We start from the raw sequence: 25,919 nt of genomic DNA, 5'->3' as shown, positions 1-25,919 counted from the left end.
TTTCACAACCAAAATGGAGAACAAATTATTCCAGATAAATTTGAAAAGCAAAGGAAAAAAAAATCCAGAAGGGACACAGCTGTAGAGTGCGGCAAATATTTCTTAGTAAAATTCAATATCAAGAAAAATAGTAATAGAACATAGCATAATATATTACACTTTTCCTTTCCTTTTCTTTCTTTCACATTTTTTTTTTCTAGATCGTATCCTATAGCCTTTCCATTCTACCATTATTTCCCGTTTCTCCTCTTTTTTTAAATTATAGATTCCATTTTGCTATCTCTTAATTCTTTCCCCTTTCTCACTCATTTATTAGCATTTCGAGATGAGTTTCTCACATTATGTTCTCCTTTCCTTCCTTTTCACTCTTTCCTCGCGTTGGACTTTTTATATCTATATTCTTTCTTTCCCTTCATCTACTTTTCTCTTTTACCCTTTCCATTTTCCTTTCTTGCCCCCCACCCTCAAGTTCTTTTTCTTCTCATTCTTTTCCTTTCCCTTTCTCTCTTCTCCTTTTCCCCTTTTCCATTTTTTTAAATGTCATTTACACTGTTTTATTCTTTAAATATGTTTATCGAGACGAAACAAGATTGCCAATTTGTCTTGATAGAGGCTATCGAGACTTCCTTACCAGAATGCATCACGAGCTGAGTTTCGTCCAAACGGGTGGATCAACCTCTCTGGTTTCATGAGATTTTTTTCTTTTTCGATTTGTCACTGTTGAACACCATAGTAGCAACCCAGAGGATCAATCGCCATCACGCATAAATTTCGGTGAGTTTTTATTCATTTTTTGAATGTTGTAAGGTCAGTAAGAATGATCTTCTTTTGAAAAGATTTTAGGCTAAGTATCACATTTATAAAATTGCATGAGTTCGTGTAGACAGGAATAACCGTCGTTTCTGGGGATTTATTCAACAATTTCTGACATTTTACTATAATCCCCATTTACCATAATTTATGTATTGGTGAGTGAGCCAACGCAGTTCAGCGGAACAACCAAAATACAGAGACTGAAGCTTTTGGTCTAGAGTTCGTGATACTTTGAATGACGGATGGGGGGGGAATGAGCAATGTATATTTGCACAATAGCACTGTATGCTGCCGAGAACGAGGTTATATTATAACCTCGTTCGTAGGATGAGTGACTAATACAAGGTTAGTATACCGTAAGGTAGACCAAAAGCTTCGGTCTCTGTTATGTTGGTTGTTTTTGGCAATTAATGCCAAGAGGGAATATTAATTTGCATTTCAGTCGCGTTAATTTTCAAAAGTTTGATTCATTAAAGACAAAAATTGAAGAGCCCCAACGGGGGGATTTTGCATTGTAAGTCCCCTAATGGTGGCTGCACGATAGCGAGCCGTCTGTGTATGAGGAGAAATCAAAAAAATAAAAAAATGTTAAAAAACTCCTCGAAACAGACGGCTGCCAGCTGTCTAACCGTAAGGGCACTAGTATTCAACCCATTTAGAGAGTTTCCTCAAATATATAAAAATATGGAATTTACCTTAATTTAGGATCTGTCTTATTTCCAAGAGCAAATGCTGGTTATTCTTTTTGCGTTATTTTTTTCTTCAACCCGTCGCCTGTGTGCGCGGGCGATCGAATTATACGGCGATGGTTTTTTGCACTCGTATTCAACCCCTTGGCACTAGTATTCAACCTAGCGATGAAAGATGGCCCTGTCTCTCAATCTGCTCTTGTCCCATCCGACTATGGACTAGACCATTTGAGATGAGACCAAACAGGGATTAGTCAAAGCCAGAGACTTACATAGATCTAGATCTAGTTTAGCAATCTAAACCATTTTGAGATTCGCTATCTATCATCACTAGGTTGAATACTAGTGCAATTCAGTGCAAAAGGTCATCGCCGCATAATTCGATCCTCCGCGCATACAATCGACAGATTGATAAAGAAAATACCGACAACAGATTACCCTGGAAATAACAAGGGTATGAAATTAAGATAAATTCCCTATTTCTAAATATTTGGGGGAATTTATCAAAATCTTTGAATTATGCCGGGTTGAATACTAGTGCCCATACGGTATATACTAACCTCGTACAAGGGACCGTGTTTGACCCTGGATTTTGACGTAGTCGGCAAACATCGCTTCATTGCTGAAGTAATTTTTGCCGAAACTCCTCGCTACGCACCAGGACTCTTTCCGGTAAGTAGCAATACATAAAAAAATTATACATATGATTTGGAAATAATTTCATTACAAAAAGAGCAAATTTCGCTAACCTCGGCCTAGCAAGTGACTTCGTTTGTCTCTTCTACGGAAATACAAGGAAGCCCGTTGGTGGCGCTAATAAATTTCACAACCTTGATTCAGCTCCTCGGTAATTTTATAACTGTGTCTAAATTCTTTGAATGCGCAGTTTTTATGATTAATTTACTTATTATGGGCACCAATAAATGAAATACCTTCAAAAACATAATTCAAGATTACTATTGGCGATGATAACACTTTTTTGCAATCAATTTAAAACGATGACTAATTAAAAAACATTGAAAAAAATACACATGCCTGGAACGAAACCAGCAGTACAAGCTTTAACGAACGTCAATAATACGGTATACCAAAGTCTATACAATGAAAAGATTGGACACTTCACGGACTTCGCGTAATGCCTTGCGTCGATTTGCGTGTAAAATAGTGTAGGTGCCTAGTCTTTCCCTTGTCGTGTGTTTGATATGAATATAAATCGCGCGCCCTCTTTAGGCGAAAATTGATATCCATGCTGACCAATTTTTATCTCCGTGAAATCTTCACTAAAGATCAAGAAAATATACATATTGTTTAAAAGAAACTTCAAGGAGAAGTCACTGAAGGATCTAAATGATTCGGTAAGTGTCATAGCAGAATGTGAAATACCATATTATGCGTGATATTTTATGTGGGCAAAAGCCCAGTATATTTTGGATGTGTCGTGTGTGTCGTGTGCATATGACTGATATTCCTTCGCACGCGAGATGATATGAACCCATGGGTGAGCCTAGCCTGGAGGCTTCTGGGGAGTAAAAGTCATCTACTATAAGTAGGCTTACTCCCGCATGAAGCCTGGCGCGGCTACGTATTGGCTTCCACACACCAAAGAAAAAGGCAACTATAAAAATGCGCCAAACTGCTAGTTATGTTTAGAATCTGAGGTTAAAACTTCTGTACATGGGTAAAAATATCGGTTGGCAACGTTTGGCCAAAAATGGATAGTTATGGTTGCAAAATGACGCCAAAATGCGATAAAATAATAAAAGTAGAAGAGAGTTTACTAACATCTGTTGACATCGCCATCTTGAATCCATTGTTATTGATGTTGTTGATGTTGTTGAATATGATGGCGCTCTTCAATCTCTCCAGATTATACGCGATTAAAGGCGGTCCATACGACGTTAAACCATTGGTGACGATTATATGACATATTAATATAGATTAGTCACCCATTGCAACCTAGTTACGTGACGCGTATAGAGGGCGGCAAAATCATGAGCGGTGCTAGATTAAAAAGTACTTAAATGTCCCGCTTCAACTTCAACTCGCCTCAACTGCTTCAACTTGCAAGTTGAAGCGGGACATTTTAGCACTTTTTAATCTAGCACCGCTCATGATTTTGCCGCCCTCTATACGCGTCACGTAACTAGTCTATGGGAAAATGTTTTAGGCCCATAATACCTTCACTGCAACCATCCGCCTGTGGGGAATCTAATGTAGATCTATGGTATGCCAAATGCAGTACACAGCACACACTTAAAAAGTTCATTAAAATATCACTTTTGTAACCAAAAATACTAATTTCCATACAGTTCGTTGAAATTTATTTTTCATTAGTAACTTGCCCAAAATTTTTGTATTTACCAGAGCGCTCAAAAACTTGAATTTTGAGCATATTTTTGTGTACGTCTTCTATTGGTGGAAAGTAAAATGTCAAGAAAATTTCCTTTTTCAATCTCTATTTTAAATTTAGAAATAAATAATTAAAAGATTCAAATTTACTTAATAGCCCAGTTATATGATGAATGGCTGTAATGGAAACTGACAATGTCAAAAATTCAAGCATTTGTCCCAAAGAAAAAGAGAAAATAAGCCAAACATTGCCAACCTTATTTCACCACACAGGGAGTAGTAACAGAGAGCAAGGTTACATCATAACTTTGTTCATTGAATGAGTGGCGCAGGCCTAGATCTAACTTCAGAGAAAAAAAGAGAGAGGAATGCTATTCAAAGAAAAAAAAAGCTCCAAATGGAGTGGCAAAAATAGTTGTTTCTTGACTCAGTTGACTGGTTGCCAACCAAACCCAAATTTGTTTTATTTATCTTTCCGGTGTGATGCTCTTGCTACAGAAAGGCTAAGGCAAGCATTGAATGCTCTGCAAGAGTCCTATATCTAAATAGATAATGCTAAATTGCTAGGTGGCCTGATGGTTAGGATAGGGTCGGGGGTCCGGACACTTTAAAATTTTGGAACTTGTTTTTTGTCTGTGGATTTCACAAGAAATATGAATTCAATAGGCCTAGTTGACTACCAGTCACAATTCTTTGACTACCTGTTTACCTGTTTCAACCAGAGAACACTAGATTTGTTCCACTGAATCTATTGTTCTCTGGTTGAAACAGGTATTTGTAGTCAAAGAATTGTGACTGGTAGTGGTACTGCCTGACATTTGATAAAGTGCTTAATGATGATCACCATCATGGGAGATACCCAGTCAAGTAAACCAAAATCATATACATGCCAATCTCACTTGTATGATTTGATTTCAGCGACAAAAGATTAGCATTATAATGAAGAAAAAATAATTATTGTGAGAAAGCTAGATTAAAAGAGCAAATATTTTATTCTCAAAGAAATAATTAGTTTGCACTACGAATCACTTTTTAAATATAATTTCATTTATTTATTTCAAAACGGCAAGACCTATTCAGCAAAAGCTGTTTTTCAATAGGTTTGATTTGTTGGAACACCAGAATGGGTGAAACAATAACAGTATCCGGTTGCATCAGACTTATTCTGGTATCTGGAATCTGTATCTCAGGCCTAGTTACTGATTTTTTTTCTCTCTCTCATGTTTTTTTCTTGTGAACACAATAGGTTTCTACACCCTCTCTGTATGAAGGAAGAAAATGCATGAGCACAGGGGTAAGTTATTCAAATCATGGTTTGTATTTCGTAACCTATTAGTATTAATTCTTAAATTGTATCTGGAGGAACAGACATTTTTTTTCATGAAAAGTTCAGTATTTTAATTTTTTGAAAAATGATTTAAAAAAAGAATAGAGAGGAGTCCAACCTGATATCACATTGGTTATTTGAATAAAATTTTATAAAAACATAGAAGCATATGAATGGAAATGTTGAAATCCCTTCAAGAGATAATGAAATTGTGAATTTATATTTTTTCAGTTTTATGTCACATACACAAGTTCCTTTCAAATATGCCTGTAAGTTCCATGAACTAACATATGGTACAAAAGGAAGTGTTAACTAAATAATCTTGAGCATTTGATATAAAAATAGACCAACCTATATGAACAAAATCGTTTTGATATGAATTGTCAGTGAAAAAATGTCTTAAGAAATTTATGATACACAGCATATTGGAAATCATCGTGGAATTGGCATAGAACATAACAATTCTAATAAATCTTATATCATGGAAAAAATTTTTAGAGTAGAATTGAAAATAATTAAACATATACCAAAGATTTGGGTCTTGCAAGTTCATCAGCAGAAAATGCCAAAATGAACAAGTGTTTCTTGGCAGACTTTGATTAATTTTGCTCTTTGATAAATGCCACAACTCACTTATTCACCATGACTGAATTGTTGATTTTCATCCAGGATGTGTTGGTTGTATTGTTCTCATGTCATTCAATTTTTCATAAAGTATTACTTATTTTAATAGAAATTTTGCTAAATAATATTTTGTTATGCTTGCGTATACATATATCTATATGAGTATCTGTCTACATATCTACTGATCTATCTTAATCTACCAATCTATATACCTTACCTACCTATCTATTAAATTGTAAATTTCATAATTAATGCACCAAAAAAAAATCATCATGAGAGGCCTGCTTTTCTGTGTGGGTCTACAACTTTTTCCTCGAAAGCACATGCTGCAATTGCGAATTGAAAAATTAAAGAAGTAATTAACCAAAAAATGAATACCAAAGTGCAGGGAAGAATAAGGTTTAATCATTAGAACTGTACATGTACAAGCAGGCATGAGACTTCTCTGTGGATTTGGAAATTTGGAAGAATTTTTTTCCTTTTTTGTCTTTTTATACTACCATATCACTCCAAATTTTCCATATTCTAATGATTTTATGTATTAGGCGGGTTTGTGCCAACAAAGTTTCAGTTTGTTGTAGCTTCAGTTTCATTTCTCTTAAATTTTCAGATACATGAATCTTTAATGGAAAAGGTGATTTGTGTGACTAAACTTGCAGTTATTTAAAAAAATTGTCTTTGGCTTATGTGGTTGAATATTGTGATCAGATCAATATTATTATCAGAACAATGGTAGTTACTTAGTTACTTGTTCATACTGCATTAGGAATTTCTTTGCACCCTTGTTATTGGCAATGTCATCCCAGATTTTAGTTAGAATGATTTTCTTCCCAGGTCAAATAGCAAGCATGTACAGTAACAGCTACAATAAAGGAGAATTTTCATTTTCAGTTCTATTTGCACCACCCTTTTCTCCTCTCTCTGTCCTTTACCTCCCTTCTCCACTCTTATAATTTATATCAAAAAAATTTATCATTATTATCGTTATCATTCCTATTATTCAAATTACTTTCCACTTTTTGTTGTCGCTTATATGCTCTATTTTGGTATTTTGTAGATTATGTATTTTAATTTCGTTTTCCACCCGTCTCTTGTATATAGGTTATGTTAATTAGTATTGAAACTATGTTTAGGGACTTGCCTTTTTTACAAGCTCTGCTTTTCTTGGCAAGTCCCTCCGTTCAGATAATTTTATCTTCAATATTTGTTATGAAATGTCATAGAACTGTATGTATTATTTTGAGTATGTATTATTTTGAACATGTATTTACAATGTACTTGGATTACATCTTTTGTTTGAACGGAAATAAATGAATAAAAATAAAAACAAATAAATAAAATAAATAATGTAGCAAAGAGATAAAAACTGATTCTGAACAAACAAAACCTTCTCATTGATTTTAAACTATTTCATTGAAAAAGTATGGCTCACTCTGATATACTTTATATTTTTTTCTTTAATTTTCTATTAATAATCACTTTTTAACAATTCGTTGGGGAAAAGTTTGTTATAAGTACAATATAAGATATTAATATTCATATAAATTATCTCATTACTACATGTATTTCTAGAGGTTAACCGGTTTTAAAGTAAGTTCTTGAATTTGATTAAATAATCACAACATTCCATAGTTCATAAATTGTGGTCATCGCTAATCTTCACATCACCTGTGAACTAATTGATCCCTATCTTTTGTATGCTTCCATATGCATTTAAAGCTTGTGTGAAAAAAGTGGAAAAAATTATGATAAATATAGTTTAATGTGTGTGTGTCACATTCATTCATTCATCTGTTTGAATAATCAAAATGTTGTGAGTAAAATTTTCAGAGTGATTTTCTAACATCTACAGGTGTACTTGTGCTCTATTGCAGCTCATCCTAAGGTACATGTATTGCTTAAATGCATGGGTGATTGTAAAAATAATTTTTCTGTTTTCAAATTTTAAAAGGAGGAATCATGATATTTTCAAACATACATTTTGTTATGTTAGTTTTTTGCATTGATCAGTTTTCTAGTTCAAGCTGTATCAAAGGGTGTATAAGGTTTTACAAAATAATTTTACAATTTATTGGGTTTTTTCCACAGACTTACAATGATATTTAATTGTATATTTGGTTATACTTTTATTTTCCTGATTCCTTGATGCCTTCTTCAGTCATGAAGTAGAATCCTTTTTATGCAATTGATATTGAATGCAGTGCATGTTGAATGTGTTGTAAATTCGAATGAATTAGTAAATTTGAATGAAGTGCAAGTTGAACATGCTTCAATTTTTCTTCTTTTGAGTAGTATGATTGTACTTCCCTTTTCTTATACTTTCTCAAGTCACCAAGTCACATGGTATACATTACCTGACCACTTTGCACCATGAATTGTATGACAATATTTTCCCTTTTTGAATGCTGTGAATTCATTTTATCTTTAATAAATTACATGACAGGAACAAGACCTTGTTCAACACATGGTAAGGCTTTTGCTTCTAGCTTACAATTTAGCTTCCACATTAATATATGCTGTCTTTACAGGTTTCTGTATGTTGCTATATCGAACACGCAATAGCCTGTTCAGTAATTATCACCACTTGTCAGATCCAGGAGTGTTGGAAGTGGACTCTCGGTATTTTACCTTTAAGAGTTCTCTCCTCTCCCATTAAACAATAAATAAATGAAAGATATAAATTTGCATTGACAGATGTGCACCTCATATTCTGCTTTTTCTTCTAATCCTGGATCCAATAACCATTCATACTCATTAAATGATATCTTAACTACAAGCACTCTATCCAAAGCATGGAGCGTATGTAGTCCAGTCATTGTAAGAAGCTTTAACTTTTTACTTATCTCTCTTCTGTCAGTTCTTACATCATATCTAACCCTTGTATGTACTTGAAATTTATAGATTTAGCATATAAACACAAACAAAACCAGAAAAACAGCAAAACCAGTTCTAAAAACCACCTCAACAATAGCAGCAACCTCATCGTAAATTAACAAATAATAATTTCATACAAATGAATCTCTTGTACTACACTGTTAAATAATTGAATTTGTCACCTTTCTTATGATATTGCTTATCTGGTTCCCATCCCCACCTCTACACCACTTGCATGCCAAGTACCATTCTTCCTGCTATACATGTATGTAACCATTTTTGCATTTAGTTGTAGTGTTAAAAAGTTTTCTTTGATGTTTTGCTTGGCATGTTGGCTCCCCCACCTTATAGTTTGTGATTTTAGTTTCCTTTCATGCAGTCAAATATTTCCTTTTTATAATTGAGACTCTTTGGTGTTTCTTTTTTTCTATTCTTTGTTCTATTCATTAATATTTTATTTATTTCTTATTGTTTTAGGGTGGGGTGAGGGAATGACCCATGGTTTACAAAATTTTTCACTATGAATATGATTAAATTTACATGACCAAGTTTTTCATCTGGTGTTTCAGGAGTGTTAGAATTTTCCATTACATGTTAAAGAATGGGTCCACCTCAACCAATTCTAATGACATAGAGAAAAATGATATGCACAAAGTAGTTATGCACATGAGTAACTTATTAATTTTCTTGTGTTATCCTGATAACTTTGCTACACATAACAGGCCAGTATAATTATCAAAATCCAACTGTAATAAGTTGTGCTTATAAAATTTGAATGGACCAAGCTGTGTTCTCTTTATTATTGATTATAAATTTAAAAAAAATATCAGTCATGATATATTGTTTTATTGACAAAGTGACTCCAGTTTTTGAATGGATAACCATTAATTTGTTAAATTGCATTGATGTACATGTACAGTATGTAATCAAACATTAGCGATCCAGTAAATTCTTTCTTACCATCCATCATTCCAAATCACAATCAGTTTTCTGTACGGGTACAATTGTGCTATAGGCCTGTATCGGCCGCACAGAAACGCTGTTAGCGTAATATTGCGCTAACACTGCGCTTTCAAAGGGCCCTGTTACAACCGGTAATCTCGCTACGATGGCTAATGTCAAAGTAATGCATTATTTACATCTGGGATCAACGCTTAACATCACAATCTGTATATCATTATTCATTAACAAATCAGCTACTAACAGCATGGGTAGAATGATCGCACAGAAGGCACAGAAAGCACTGTTAGGGTGCCGTTAGGCGCGAGTGTTGTTAGGGGATTTGAGTAAGGCAAAATCTATAATTTGTGCGTAGTGATCTAGATTTAAATTAAGATTTAGTTATGATTATTTGCACATCCTACAAGTTTAAAATCCTGTCTAGGAAAGGGTAAAGGAATGTCATTTATTATTATATAGGCCTACAAACATTTCTTTATTATTACATTTTAAACATGAAATGACAGCAAGTAGTAAATATATATTTACTAATATAATTTTAAAAAATATCGAATAAGCCTTAAAAAGATCAAGAAAATTAGCCTATCATGATATTACGATGGAGATTCTGTACCAAAAGAAAATGCAATCCCACTTTTCATCAGTTTCTTTTGTATGAAAATGCTCTTCACAGACTTCACTCATCATGCTCATGATAGAGTATTTGCCAATGATGATTATCATGCGATAAATTTCATCAGCTATTGTTCTTTCTAATTTAGGATCTATTCTTAAAAATGTCTTCAAACACTTAAAAAATGATATATCTTGGAAGAAAGAAAACTTGATGAAAAGGATCATATCTTGGCACTAATCAACATCCCCCGCTATATACCCATTCTTAAAGGGGTACTCCAGGCTGAAGAAAATAATACGGTTTGAACAGTAAAGTGAGACAAACAAAACACTGACACATTGATAAAAATTGAAAATGAATATATACAAAAAATTATGCTATCTTAAAATTTTGGATTAGGCCCTATTTTGGTGAAATTTATATTCATGTCTTCAGGAATATGCAATGAGAGTCTGTTGTATCATACAAAATTAGGTTTATTTAAATGTTGTCCACCCAGAATATTGCTTCAAAGATCATCATTTTGTTACTTTGGTGACATACACACATTTGAGACAATTACGAGTTCATTTCAATAAAATCAGAAAAAGGGGAAAGAGCTAGTGGATTTGGCATCATCGTTCCATTTATTGCATATTCATGGCCACATGCTGCTCAGTAATATCATTTTCAAAATACAGTGTTAAATGTTTAATATTCAAGAATTTTGTTATTTTTTATCAGATTTTGATGAAATTTTCAGCAATTTGCTCATTTAATTTTACTCCATTTAGTCATATATTGTTGTGTGGGCCCGGAATACCCCTTTAATTCGGTCTAGGTCTATTTTAAATTTACTTGGTATAAGAAAGGGAGACACATTTAAAAGGGAGAAATTATTCACTAATATCGTCACTATTGGTGCCCTTAGCACTGTTAGTGATTTCTATTAACATTAGCGCCACTGTTAGCTTCTGCTGGGCCTTTTATTGTTAGATTATTAGGAATTCGGCTTCTGTGAGTTTATCGATACCGATAGGCCTCCTGTTAGTGCTCTGTTAGTGAAAACAATGCGTCTAGGCGGTGGTTGCCCGTGAAAGATGTGACTGGCCCTAATGTTAGAGTTCTGTTACGCTAACAACGCTTCTGTGCGGCCGCCACTGATTTTTTACTTTTGATATTCACAAACACCTGCTAATTATTTTCTTCCATATGTTTATTAATCAATCATGTGGTAGTTGACAATTTTATGGTGATGATATAATTTGATAGAAAGGTTAATGAATTCGTTTTTCATAGTATCTATAGGTCTATTTAAATCAGTGACTTCAACTTTTTGTTGCTCTTTGTATTTTTTTTTCAGTAAATATTTTTTTGTTATAAGCTTTATACGCATCATAACAAGAACCTAATGATTTTTTTATCCTCACTTGTTTTGTATTTACTTTCAAAGTTTATACATCAATTTACCTGGCTGCTCATAATGATGATATTGAAAAATACAAATGTATTTACATGTAGCCTATTTGTTGTACAAATTATTCTGAATATGCACAGATGTTGTACAGTATGGAATCATTCCAAGTTGTGATTGGTTGTCTTTGCCAAGTAAAGAATATTGATTAAAGTAGAATTCTTTTCAAAATCCCTTTTACCGGTATGTATATTATGTATATATTGAAATTTGAAAATGGTTTCTTGAATACTTACATGTAGAGCAATGATTATCTTACTCATGGAAGTGATATATTGTACTGTATTGGTACAGTATAATGTTTAAAGGTCAAGTCCACCTCAGAAAAATGTTGATTTGAATAAATAGAGAAAAATCAGACAAGCATAATTTTGAAAATTTCATCAAAATCGGATGTAAAATAAGAAAGTTATGACATTTTAAAGTTTCGCTTATTTTTCACAAAATTGTTATATGAACGAGTCAGTTACATGCAAATGAGAGAGTCAATGATGTCGCTCACTCACTATTTCTTTTGTTTTTTATTGTTTGAATTATGCAATATTTCAATTTTTACAGATTTGACAATAAGGACAAACTTGACTGAACCCTAAAATGTTAAACAATGGTAGTTCCACATGTACAATGAGAAATAAAACTTTGTTTCACAGGACAATGGAGAGAAAATTAGAATATTTCGTATTTCATATAATAAAATACAAAAGAAATAGTGAGTGAGTGATGTCATCAGTTCCCTCATTTGCATACCAACCGAGATGTGCATATAACTGTTTTGTGAAATGAAGCGAAACTTAAAAATGTCATAACTTTCTTATTTTACATCCGATTTTGATGAAATTTTCAGCGTTATGGTTGTTGGATTTTTCTCTTTTTATTCAAATCAACTTTTTGTTGGGGTAGACTTGTCCTTTAAGTTAAGATTATCAAAAACACATTATGAATGTTTAGATTCAACTTAAGAAAATATTTGTGTTGGTGATTTGTTCTACTTTTTTTTCCGGAAGATGAGAAAACGTTTATCATCATGAGTGACTTGTGGAAACCTTGCTTTCAAACTATCAACCACATGATCTAATATGTATGGGCACCGACTTAATGTCTGCCTTAAAGCATGAATGTCCCTGGTTTAGATGGTACACTGTTCCTAGCTATAACAAATAACTTTGTAGCAAATCTATCCCATCTATCACATCATGTCAGTTAATCAACCTTGTTCCAAGATGAACATCATCTTTGTAAACTATACAATAAACTTGATCCATATGAGAAGATAACCTCTGTGAAATTGCCTCTTATTATATGAAGTACATATATAAAACTCTGCAGAAATGGAACCCATCCGAGGCAAAATTGCATGGTAGATAAGCTGTATGCGTGAGGTGGCTGGGGGTCATTGTTCTCTTGTTTCTAATTTCTATTGACCAATTGATGAATAATCTAATTAAAATAATGGTAAAATTGTAAAATTAACAAGCTACTCTCTGATTAATACACAAATTATTTATTTCACAATTGCTCAATTATAAACAGAGATTCACGTAATTCGTGAAAATGTGATTTTTGTAAGTCGAGATACATGAATATATAATATTGATTACAATGATTAATTACCGTAGTATGTAAAAAGATTTGAATGACTTGGCTCACTTGATTTTTTTTTTTTAAGTAAGGAAAAGCTGTTCTGGATCAAAATCTACATGTATATTAGCTAATTTATGATATAAAATGGTTCCTACAAAAAGGACCCTGTGTAAAATTACTTAAAGTATTTTTAATGAATATAGTTGTTCTTATTGTTGTATGTTTCACACTTTTATATGTGTACCTGCAGGTTTAATGATTTAGCTGATATATACATTTATTTAAAAGGTTTATTTTCCTTTGACATTAATATCTTGTAGTATTTGACAGATAAGTTTGGTTATACACATAGGTGCCAATTTCCAAGTATAGCTGAAATATATTTATGGAACTATTTATGACTGATATTTCATTTGGATCCAATTTACTTTCTGTATTGTTAAAATTATATTTTCACTTTGAACCTTATGTTGCATGTCTAAATTGTAGCTGCATGATTATGATTGTAGGAGATGTCATAATGTACATTCTGTAGGCTCTCTTTTCCTTGCTCAACAAGTTGCTCACAAGTATATTTTCAGAAAATTATGGTTGTATTTATTTAAATGATATGAACAAGAAAATTATAAACTCTATTATTCCTACTTCTGTCAATGCCAAGTATTGAACCTGTTCAGAATTTATAGTGATTCTTTGTTAATCTTAGAGTTATTGTACAGAGTTCGGAGGATACTATGGATTTGGCCTCGTTGCGCCGCCGCTTCCGCCGCAGAGATTTCCTTGTGAGCGCTCTATCAGCTGCATTTCTTCTCTGATTGTCTTCAAATTTGGCATGAAGGTTGAGTATGGTATAGCAAAGAAGCCTATCGATTTTGGTGTGGGCGGAGACATCGTTGCCATGGTAACAAGAGTTTTTGTGGAAATAGCAGAGATGTCCTTGTGAGCGCTCTACCAGCTGCATTTCTTCTCCGATCATCTTCAAATGTGGCATGAAGGTTGAGTGTGGTATAACGAAGTCGCCTATCGATTTTGGTGTGGGCGGAGGCATCGTTGCCATGGTAACAATTTTTTGTGGAAATAGCAGAGGTGTCCTTGTGAGCGCTCTACCAACTGCATTTCTTCTCCGATCATCTTCAAATGTGGCATGAAGGTTGAGTGTGGTATAGCAAAGCCGCCTATCGATTTTGGTGTGGGCGGAGGCATCGTTGCCATGGTAACAATTTTTTGTGGAAATAGCAGAGGTGTCCTTGTGAGCGCTCTACCAGCTGTATTTCTTCTCCGATCATCTTCAAATGTGGCATGAAGGTTGAGTGTGGTATAGCAAAGCCGCCTATCGATTTTGGTGTGGGCGGAGGCATCGTTGCCATGGTAACAAGTTTTTGTGGAAATAGCAGAGATGTCCTTGTGAGCGCTCTACCAGCTGCATTTCTTCTCCGATCATCTTCAAATGTGGCATGAAGGTCCATTATGGTAAAGCAAAGCTGCTATTGATTTTGGTGTGGGCGGAGACATCATTGCCATGGTAACAAGAGTTTTTGTGGAAATAGCAGAGATTTCCTTGTAAGTGCTCTATTGGCTGCATTTCTTCTCCAATTATCTTCTGATTTGTCATGAAGGTCCATTATGGTAAAGCAAAGCCGCCTAATGATTTTGGAGTGGGTGGAGACTTGGTTGCCATGGTAACCATATTTTTGTGGAAAATTTGGTAAAACCTGTAACTTCTGCTTTTTTTCCAGTATGTCATAACAGTTGGCACACAGAAGTAATATTAGAAGGTGAAGCGAAGATGCCTATCATTTTTGGTGGGGGGTCTTAGGGTTAGGTTTATAAAATATATCCAGATTACTCTATAATTGTATTCCCCAACAGGTGATACTGGACAATATTTTAGGTTCTGCAGAGTCATGCTGCTACATCATATTATTGTCATCAAATTTGGTACCCACAGGCAAAATGTGGGCAGGGTCATTGTCGCCATGACAATTGTATTTATTTGTCAAATATCTGTGTGAGCTCTATATATCGCAATGACGGATGATGCGGTGGGTTCGGGGGGATACATGTGCTCGGCCGCGCGACCCGCCGAGCATCTCTAGTTTTTTTTTGTGACTTAGGGTTGATTTGCATTTTTCCCTTTGTATATTTTTTTAGATGATGGATAGTGGTAATCAGTAACTGATAATGACATTTGACCCTTTTTTGTAGCCTCCACCAGCATGTTATGGAGGGAGACATACTGTAACTCTTATCCCAGGAGATGGTATTGGTCCAGAACTTATGCTACATCTCAAAGAAGTCTTCAGGTATCTCTCCCCTTTCCCCCCTCTCTCTCTCTTTCTGTCTCATAATTTTTTTTCTCTTCCTCTCTCTCTCTCTCTCTCTCTCTCTCGATCTCTCTTGATTGATTGATAAATGTTAATGCCTTTACATCTCTGGTTCTGGTAGAAAGAACTATAGATATCAAATCATCTTGTGTTGTTGAGTTATCATATACTGAAAATATGTCAATTATTTTTTATTTTGATACTCCAAGAATCTTTGATTGTAGTCCAGCCTGTATAGGGAGCTGAATAAAACGTCTGCTTTTAATGACAGAGAGATTTGTGTTTTTAAATTCAGTTACCATATCTTTCATAAACTATAAACCCACACAATGAATTTGTATTTAGAAAGGAAAGATGGAATTTGAGTAGCCACATTGCATTATATGAATTAAAAAGAAAGATTTCAGATAAAGTTTATTATGGTTCTGGTGAAATAATTATCATGGAACAGGAGTCTACAATTTATAAAGGCAGTATGCTAAATAAATAAAAAGTATTAAAAACTAAGATACTTTGGCTTAAAAAGAATGGTGACTTTTCACAATTTGCTGTTTGCACGTACTATTATATATTTTTTAAACTTGAATTATTGGAAGTCTCATGATGTAAATTAGATGAATTTGCATTTAACCTACCCTACCATTAAATACATGTATGCAGGCATGCATTTGTACTAGTTTAATCTATGTGGAGGTGCCACAAAGATACAGAAGTAAAGATAAGGAAGCTGTTAGTTTGGTTCTTTCACCAAGCGTACATGTAGATCCAAATCTTTTGAATAAACATACTTTTGTTGTAATGTTCCAATAATGAAAAGTGGAGTGTTGTTCATATCTACTTGTTTGTAGACATGCCCATGTACCTGTTGATTTTGAAGAGCACAGTTTATGTGGAGAGACCAACAAAGACAGCGAGGAGGTTGAAGCTGCCATCATTGCCGTCAAGAGGAATGGAGTTGCCCTCAAAGGCAACATCCACACTGACCTTGAGAACCTGAAGCATGTTGCTGAAAAGTCTATGAATGTCCAACTCAGGTAAGGTTCATGTGTGTCCATGGGTGTTGCCACATGTGGGATGTCATTAATGATTTTCCCCGCTCAAACCTTGTTTAGTCAGATGCAGGAATTGGAAGATAAGAAGCGCAAAGACACTCAAGACTTCTTTGAGGGTACCTAGGAGTGACCTGCCATTTGTTTTTAGTGATAATTGCTCGCGTCTTAATTTTTCTGAAGACATACTGATATAGTGTTAGGGTTGTGATCGTCATAGCCATTTTTTGTTCAGAATGATGTGAGGGTAAAGATGAGGGTTAGTGTCAGGTTTTGGACTTGATTTTAAATTTTAGATCACTCACATCCATAAGGGGCCTCGTTTAATATTTTGGTGGAATTATTGTTCTTCTGTTAGGCAAGCACCAATAATATGATACCACCACTTTGGTTTCCAGCAGAGATAAATTGTAGATAAAAAATCATGAAGATTGTATAATACTCATTGAGCCTGTGTTCAAATAATGTAGATTTATGAATCAAGAATCAGAACTTGCTGTGAAGATAAAATCTTTAAGACTTCAATGTTATGTTGGGTTGCACCCTTCGCCATCCGGTGGTTGAATGAGGTTGTGACAAGTTTGGAGACGTTTATGAGGTCTGTTGCAGGAAAATTAATGAAAAATTCTGGTTGTCATACTTTCATTTGTGCTTTTGTAGACAGTTCACACCTGACATGGCTCATTGACTTTTCCCAATTGTCAGATAGATGGAGTGAGGGATTTTCCACTCTTTCATAAATTGCTTCTTATTTTATCTTTATAGTATTAAAATTTATTGGTAATTTATAAACGTATACTAATATTGTAAAGATAATGCAAATCAAAATTGAAGTGAAAGGTTTGAAATTATTTGGAATGAAAACCTCATACAAGGACATGATGTACCCAAGTCATGATGTATCCAAGCCAAGCTTGTAGTTATATAAAACTTGCGTGACATTGTATTCAGTGAGGGGAAGTGTAAGAGGGTAATGCTTTCCTTCCTGTGTACTGTAATGTAACATTCTTCTTGATCTCGTAGAGTTGGTCTTGATGTATTTGCCAATGTGATACGGTGTAAGTCCATCCCTGGAGTAAAGACGAGACATGAGGGCATCGACATAGCTATCATCAGGGAGAACACAGAGGGAGAGTACTCAAGCTTAGAACATGAAGTGAGTAATTATTCTTTCTGTCTACTCTATATGATACATTCCCGTGATATGAAATCAGCCATCCAGTATAATTATTATCCGATCATTCTATTCTGTCATTCCTGATTTTAGCATTGTTCAGACACAGGAACAAGGCTCAGCAATACTTTTTTGTGATTAGACCTGGTCAGACCAAATGTAATCCTTAATAAAGGCTAAGTCCACCCTTACAACGAGTTGATGTGAATAAAAAGAGAAAAAAACCAAAGAAACACAAAACTGACTATATATATATATATATATATATATTTAGATTTGATGAGAAAGAAGCTTTGATTGAATCATAATGAGTTTGTTTTAAATTCTACTTGTAACCCTACCAAGGCCTACCCCTAGTGCGAATAAAATTTTTAATTCTTAAGTTATCCTGAAATACAGTTGTTACACTTAATATTAAGTGATTTCAGGCAACTCGCAGATTTATGTAACTTTTGTTCCTAATTACATTGTATCACCATAATAATACCATGATCATGTTTTTATTCTTAATCTACCATAATTAAATTTGATCATTCACCACAATGATAAATATTGATATGTATTTGATTTAAGCAATACAAAAGTATCGATTCATTAATGTTTTATATCACCTTTGAATGCTTTATTTCACAGTCCTAAAGTGTACAATGACTACAATCATTATTTGTTATATGAATTTTAATAATGCAAGTAATCCAGCATTTTCCTTGTCTCTCTTACCAACATTTCTCTAAAGAATGTAAATGGAGTAGTGGAAAGCCTCAAGATTATTACAGAAGAAAGATCAAGAAGAATTGCTGAATATGCCTTTAATTATGCACTGAAACATGGGCGTAAGAAGGTTACTGCAATCCACAAAGCCAATATCATGTAAGTCAGACATGCTAAGTGGGTGTCTCACATGAACTCATGTCCAAAATATTTTCTCATGCCTATCACAGCATTTATAGGTACTGTATACATTAGTACACATTATGCCACACAATCTCTTGCTGAGTAACAGTTCCATGCCTAAAATCTCATGCATTCCTCGTCTTGGAATAAAATAGTGATAAAAGAGCAATAAAAGAGAGATGTTAAGCCTACAAAATGGCCAGTCTACGTTTTGCATTTCAATTCAATTAATCATTATTTAAGAAATCTTGATAAAAAGATGTAAATATTTCAGATGATAAATGTTCTAACTTGTTAATATCCAGTGCAAAATGAAAAAAAAATTACAAGACCAACACATCCATCTGATCAGGTTTTCTAGGAAGATTTAGTTTATCTTATTTAAAAGACTGTGATAAAGACATTGGGCATTTTTATATGATAAATGTGGTGTACATGTAAATGGAAATATACATTGAACATAAAAAAAGAAGAACAATACATTAATATATGCTTATAAATGTAAATAAATAGGCCTAATGATATTAAGATATATTCAGTGTTTGATCTTATTTAAAAGACTGTGATAAAGACATTAAGCATTTTTATATGATAAATGTGGTGTACATGTAAATGGAAATATACATTGAACATAAAAAAAGAAGAACAATACATTAATATATGCTTATAGATGTAAATAAATAGGCCTAATGATATTAAGATATATTCTGTGTTTGATCTTATTTAAAAGACTGTGATGAAGACATTAAGCATTTTTATATGATAAATGTGGTGTACATGTAAATGGAAATATACATTGAACATAAAAAAAGAAGAACAATACATTAATATATGCTTATAAATGTAAATAAATAGGCCTAATGATATTAAGATATATTCAGTGTTTGATCGCTTGATGTTCCATTCTCCTTTGTTTTTATACCTACAGGAAACTGGGAGATGGTCTCTTCCTCAACTCATGTAGAGCAGTTGCAGCAAGATATCCTGAAATTGAGTTTAATGACCTTATTGTTGATAATTGCTGTATGCAGGTCAGTAGCATTTCAAGTCTGCTGTAAATCATATGTGCCTTGAGACACAGGGAATGACATATGTGTTTAAATCCATTTGCAGATAAATTGGTTTAAAAAAAAATATGGGTGAATAATTGAGCCTTCCATAGGCATATTCCCCTTCAGAACCCACCCAGGAGTGTTGTTAAGTGCACACTCAGGTCATAATTTCTTATAAACCTGAGTGGGCCAGTCATATATTTTCATTTATAAATTTTATGAAAACATGGGTGATAAAACAATCAAATATCCCTGTGGGAGGGGTGTTAAATGTACTACTGGAACTGATGTGAATATGTTACCAGTATGTGCTTCCTGAAATATTAGTGGTATTTGTAATTCTCACCTACAGTCCATGTCTTGACATTTGATATTGCAGCAATGGCTGTATAGATTTATCTAAGTATTAGGGTTATAGATATGATTTCTGATGTAGAACAGCCTACTCATCATGATGGCTGTCTTTTGCGTTCACAAATGTAAATAAAAAAAAAGTTTATTTAACATATTGTATTTGAAAGAAGGGTCTTTTGATATAAAAATGTGTTCATGTATTTTTCAGCAATACTTTTGTCATTTTCTTGTATCATGTTTATATGCATGAATAGATTGAATCAATCAATGTGATGCCTAGGATAAAGGCTAGTTTTGAGATTGTTTTTTTTATAAATATTTTGTGTAGCTTGATCTTTAGATTTTCTATGGGATATGATATATAATCGTCACTAGCGTATTGACATGGAATCCTATCCTCATTTACATAACTTACCCCAACTTACTGTTTTCTCATATTGATATTTGTTTGTAATAGCTGGTATCAAGACCCCAACAGTTTGATGTGATGGTAATGCCTAATCTCTATGGTAACATTATCAGTAACATTGGATGCGGATTGGTGGGTGGACCTGGCTTAGTACCAGGTCAGAACGTTGGAGAGGATTATGCCATCTTTGAAACTGTAAGTTTATTTTATCACTTCTTACATTTTCTAGCTGATGATGAAAAAAAGTTTAGGGGGTTTGGACAATACAATGAAGTCTTTTATTATTCAATAACTAATGAAAATCAAGAAATTCTGTCATTTCCAGCAAATATTATGACATAACCCTCAAGATAATTCACATAGGATTATGCATAAATTTTGCTATTTGAAAAGCAGAAAATTTGACATTCTTCTCTTTATTACTCCCCCAGAACAACAATATTTCATCAGTTCATTCATTGGTCCAGTTTCACAAATATTTTATCGAGGTCCAAATTTTGGACAAGCAATCTGTTTAGATTTGGAGGTCATGAATTCACAAGAATATCTAATGAACAAGAAATATCAAATAATTGACTGACTTTTTGTGACATTTTGTAGCTAGCGGGGGATTCGTATTCCGGTGACCCGGGTTCGATTCCCACTTGGTGCGCCAGTGCCCTTTGTTAAGGCATTAATCCTCATTACCAGGTCCTTCGGAGAGGACCTTAAGCCGTCGGTCCTCTGGTTGCTTGCTTACAAGCATTCGTGCTTTCTTAGCAATCAGATAAAAAAACAATCAATCAATCAATGAATCAGGTCCACTATGAATCAATTGGTATCTGATTACATTATAATCTGTGAGGTAGCATTGGTGAATAAATAATAGTTTCCACTTTGAATTGATTAAACATTCTTCAGTCCCATTCCACTCTCCCTACCTGATATTTGGAAACAAAAATGTACTTCATTATTCATACATATTTCATTGTCCTATTGTTCTGATTTTCCTTGTGAAATTATCCAGGCAACCAGGAACACTGGAAAGACAATTGCAGGTCAAAATCTTGCCAACCCTACAGCTACATTGCTGGCTGGAGCACTGCTCTTAGACCACCTTGGACTAGATAACTATGCCAAGACCATTAGGAGAGCCACAATCAGGACTCTTACTGAAGAAAGGGTTAGTAAAGCAAAGAAAAAAAATCATTTACTCTTCTTTTTCACTCCCATTCTTCAATGGAGAGATCCTTTCCCAATCTGTCTATTGATCATCCATTTTCTTACTTTCTCTTTTTGACTTGTTTGATTCATCTTTTCTATCAGTCTCTTCCTCTTTCACTTATCCTTCCTCTTTTAATGAATATGTAGTCACTACAAATATTATCGTCATCACTGCCACCACCACCACCATCATCACAATCATTATTGCCATCACCATCATTGTCATCAACATCATCATTGTCACCATCAACCATGGTATTCTTCATTCATTTGTCCTCTTATTTTTGCATTTCTATAATATGATGTGTTCACTCTCATTACATTGCATGTGTAAAAGGATTGATGGCAAGTATCAAATAGCAAAATCTATTCCTATTCTTTATTCATCATTTACAGATACACACTCCCGATCTTGGAGGTCAAGCATCTACCAGTGATGTTGTACAGCATGTTATCAGTCAGATTGACAACACAAAATAAACAACTCTTAAGACCACTACACACTATATAATCTGACTGTGACCAGATTTAGGAACAAATTTTGCTTTAAAAATGTGACAGTCGAAGCAAATTATTTGATATTTGGTTCATAGAGATCTCGGAAATACTAACATCTAATCAGGGATAATCACAATTCCCTTTTTAGAGTAAAATGAGAAAAACTTAAGATTTCCCTTTAAGATTAGAGCTGATTGCAATGATTAATACAATTCAGTAATGACTTCAGTGTTCTACCAGCTATATGGAGACTCACAGTAACCCTTCAACTTCATTATTTGATGATTCACCCAAGGATTTATATCTTAGGAAGTATGATTCTTCATTTTTTAAATTATCATAATTATTATCATAACATTGTTTTCCAAAATTTGATATCAGACAGATCATGTAGTGTGGTCGGCTTTATATTATTGATAATATATTATAAGTTATTATTTATTATAATAAAGTTATACTAAATTCTGGTTGTGAAGTCAAATTGAAGTGAAACATGAGCAGTGTCTCATGAGGATTGGATGCATGCTGAATGTTTCATATTCTTTCAATTTTAACCATTTTAAGCCTGGTCTGTAAGTACAGGAGCTAAAATGAAAAGTAGTTTTGGCACTGGTGCTAAGCATTGTAGTTCTGTTGAATATGGTTCAAAACATCTAGCTATTTTGTAAAATCTGTAATACAGCTTAAACTTAAAATGTTTGTCTTACTTTCAAATACGTTTTTCAGCAAGATATTGTATGTTGTTTACATCATTTTGAAATGTGTAATGAAGTATGATTGGTTCTAATGATATGTTATTAGTGGACAACATAATGCACTTCCAGAGATTTACCCTTAAGATAACAAATAGGAAAGCCAATTAATCCCAGAAACAGAATCCAAAAATGTTTGCAATTTGCCCCTATTTTGGTCTAGTGGCTCCATTCATTTGACTGTCAACCAGACTGTTTGCAATCAGAGGACTTACGGCCTTTATAGATCCTCTACATAGGGCCCTAACATATTGAATAGGCCTACTGATTTACCTACTGAGCTATCTGAATTCACTGTGATTTTGTACCTTGGCTGATTTGGTTGGAAAGAGATTTCTTCAATATGGATTCAAGATATGTTTGGACCTGCAAAGTTAATTGTTAATTGAGAGCATCAGGAATAAAAATATGATTTCTACATGATTAATATCATAACATTGCTTATTACAAATAATATGAAGGCCTACAATTATAACAGATTTAACCCGTAATTATGGAAAGTTAAATTGGCCATAGTTGATGAAGTAGATTATTAATGTTTTTTTTCTAATTGCATTGAGGGTTTCTCAGTTATACATGATTGTTTATATTGTACAAGTCTTGAGATGTTAGTTCATTTATCGCCAATGGAAAGTACAAAGATATAGATGTTTATATATTCAAGGCAATATGTATGTTATTATTTCTTAACAATTTAAAGATACAAAATATCTCATTATTACTCATTCCCCATTTCTTATTTATGTTTGAATTCGCACAAAAAGTGTTTTGAAAATACTATGGCTCCCTTTGGGACATATGCCAATTGTTCTTTTTATTTATACACATAAAGCCTAATCCAAATATGATGAGATAAACACAGCAACAGTCTTTTAAAGTGTGAAATACCTAGTGTGAAAAATCACCTTGTTTATGCTTCAAGTCTTGATAAGTTGTTTGGCCAAAGTCATGATGTCTTATTGTTTTATGTATGATATCAATGGGGCATGTCATAAGCTGTTTGTTATACATGCTTTATACTTGATTGGTGATACATTTTAAGGTGCTAGTTGCTTCCATTCCCCTCAGCTAAAGTTAAGAAATCTGATCTATGTTGATTAAAAAAAAAGGGAAGGGGGTGGGGGTCTCATCCAAGACAGTAACAGCTCACCTGTCATGCGCAAAGTCTTGTGTTTAACTTACAATTTTATGAAATACAGTGTGGTGCATAAGGTCACAAAGCAGAGGCCAAGGGCTGACTGCCCAAGACCAAGGACTTCCTACATACAAGGCAAAGGACTAAATGTCCAATGCCAAAGACAAGGTCAAGGTCGCATGATTGTCCCAGAGGAACACTGATGAAACACCTCCCAGGGCTCATATTTGATCTCGTAAATGATGATTAAACCATATAATGTAAATATCAAAATATCCTGTGACATAGTTGCATTTTTATACATGTTGTAAGACCCAAGTCACGTTGGGATGCAATTAGTTGATTGCATGACTAAAGTCCTGTATTTGAAATGTCAAATTTCAATATCACAATTTCTAAATTGAGGAGAAAAAATGAAATTGAAATGGAGACAATGCATTTATTTATATTTTAATGTCATCGAGTTATCTAAATTGTGTTGTGTGTGACAAATGGCACAATAAAGAATTTATTGCTGAAATTTAAAAATAATTGAAATGAATATGTCATTGAAAGCTGTTTGAGGGGAAAAATGGGGAAGATCAGAATGGGGGGGGGGGTAAAAATCTGCAAGAAATAGAGAATGGAGGGGAAGTAAGTGAGTGGGCAAGAGACATTGGGAGAGATAGAGAAGTAGAAGGAAAAGAAAAGGGAAAGCTTGATATAATGGGGTGAAAGCATAAGAATGAATTAAGAGCATGGGAGAATTAATAGAGAAAAGGGTAGAGAGAATAAATGGAATAGAAGAGAAGGGGCCGGGGGGCTGGGTGCAGTAACCTGACAGGTGAGTGGTTCTAGGTACTGAATTACCAGGGGTAGTGCCAGAATATTTGAAAGCTAGAAGCTAGATGGGTGAATCAGAGGTAGGGGAGGGGGCAATAGCACTCGATCTATTTGATTCTCTGTAAAAAAAATTAAAAAGAGAAAATAATGTAACCTCAAAAATTATTTCCACGGTACCGGGTACGTCATCGTCGCCTTGATCATACGTGTTAAGATGTACCGTAGATCTTGGGCCGCGGAATTACGGTTTTCAAAGTGGGGGGGGGGGGGGGGCTGACCATGCAAAAAATCACAATCATATGGTCATTTTTACGATGTACACAGTTTCTGAAAAAAGCCCTCCCCCCCCCCCCCCCGCTTCCGCAGCCCAGAAAGTCGCGTGTATTTCCAATTCGTCCAATTGCCAACTCGTCTACTACATTTGGTCTACCATCAGTTCGTCCACACACCACATGGTCTAATGCTATTCCGTCTAATAACTAGTTGGTCCAATATAGCCATTTAGTCCATAGGATGGCGGGTCGAGTGTCCGGACACTTTATATTTTTGAAGCCTTCTTTTTTGTCTTTGGATCACACTAAAAATGAATTCAATAGTTGTAATCATCTTCTATTTTGTTCTCTATAATATTTCCTAAAATTTTGTACTAAAAATTGATGAAACTTTGCTTGTAAATTTTGCCAAATGACTTTCTAAAATTGATCGTCCGGACACACAACCTGTCCGGACACACAACAACTGGTTTCGTATTGTGCTAAATGAATGAAAATGAAATGGATATTATAGACCAACTGGATATGAGACGAAATGGTCATGGACGAAAAGGTAATTAGACGAAGTGATGATTGGACCAAATGGTAGACGAAATGTTGAGGGAAGGAATGGCATTAGACTAAATGATGATCGTGAGTCGTATACCCAGTTGTTGTGTGTCCGGACGATCAATTTTAGAAAGTCATTTGGAAAA

General features: G+C 34.1%; 1 protein-coding gene across 4 annotated transcripts; it reads left to right on the top strand.

Annotated features, from left to right (window-relative positions):
- The first annotated feature begins 5,102 nt into the window (after positions 1-5,102).
- Positions 5,103-24,661, top strand: LOC129257052 (isocitrate dehydrogenase [NAD] subunit gamma, mitochondrial-like). Of its 4 annotated transcripts, XM_064097338.1 has the most exons (11): positions 5,103-5,145; positions 7,655-7,687; positions 8,246-8,269; positions 15,492-15,589; positions 16,459-16,644; positions 17,683-17,815; positions 18,570-18,703; positions 19,656-19,758; positions 20,591-20,737; positions 21,549-21,704; positions 22,142-24,661. In XM_064097338.1, the coding sequence occupies exons 1-11, from the start codon at positions 5,134-5,136 to the stop codon at positions 22,223-22,225; spliced, it is 1,110 nt and encodes a 369-aa protein (XP_063953408.1). In that variant the 5' UTR covers positions 5,103-5,133; the 3' UTR covers positions 22,226-24,661. The 4 variants fall into 4 exon arrangements, with proteins under 4 accessions (XP_063953408.1, XP_054751255.1, XP_063953409.1 ...); XM_054895280.2 differs by lacking the exon at positions 7,655-7,687; XM_064097339.1 differs by lacking the exon at positions 8,246-8,269.
- The last annotated feature ends 1,258 nt before the right edge of the window (positions 24,662-25,919 follow it).

This window comes from Lytechinus pictus, chromosome 3 (assembly GCF_037042905.1).
Source record: "Lytechinus pictus isolate F3 Inbred chromosome 3, Lp3.0, whole genome shotgun sequence".
In the NCBI taxonomy this organism is placed as follows: Eukaryota; Metazoa; Echinodermata; class Echinoidea; order Temnopleuroida; family Toxopneustidae; genus Lytechinus; species Lytechinus pictus.
This window is presented reverse-complemented; position numbering and strand designations above follow the sequence as displayed.

What these genes read in the sequence shown, in the direction of transcription:
- LOC129257052 (XM_064097338.1), top strand. An exon ending in TTGATAATTGCTGTATGCAG is followed by an intron (nt 19,759 to 20,590) that starts GTCAGTAGCATT and finishes TGTTTGTAATAG; the next exon opens with CTGGTATCAAGACCCCAACA. An exon ending in ATTATGCCATCTTTGAAACT is followed by an intron (nt 20,738 to 21,548) that starts GTAAGTTTATTT and finishes GAAATTATCCAG; the next exon opens with GCAACCAGGAACACTGGAAA.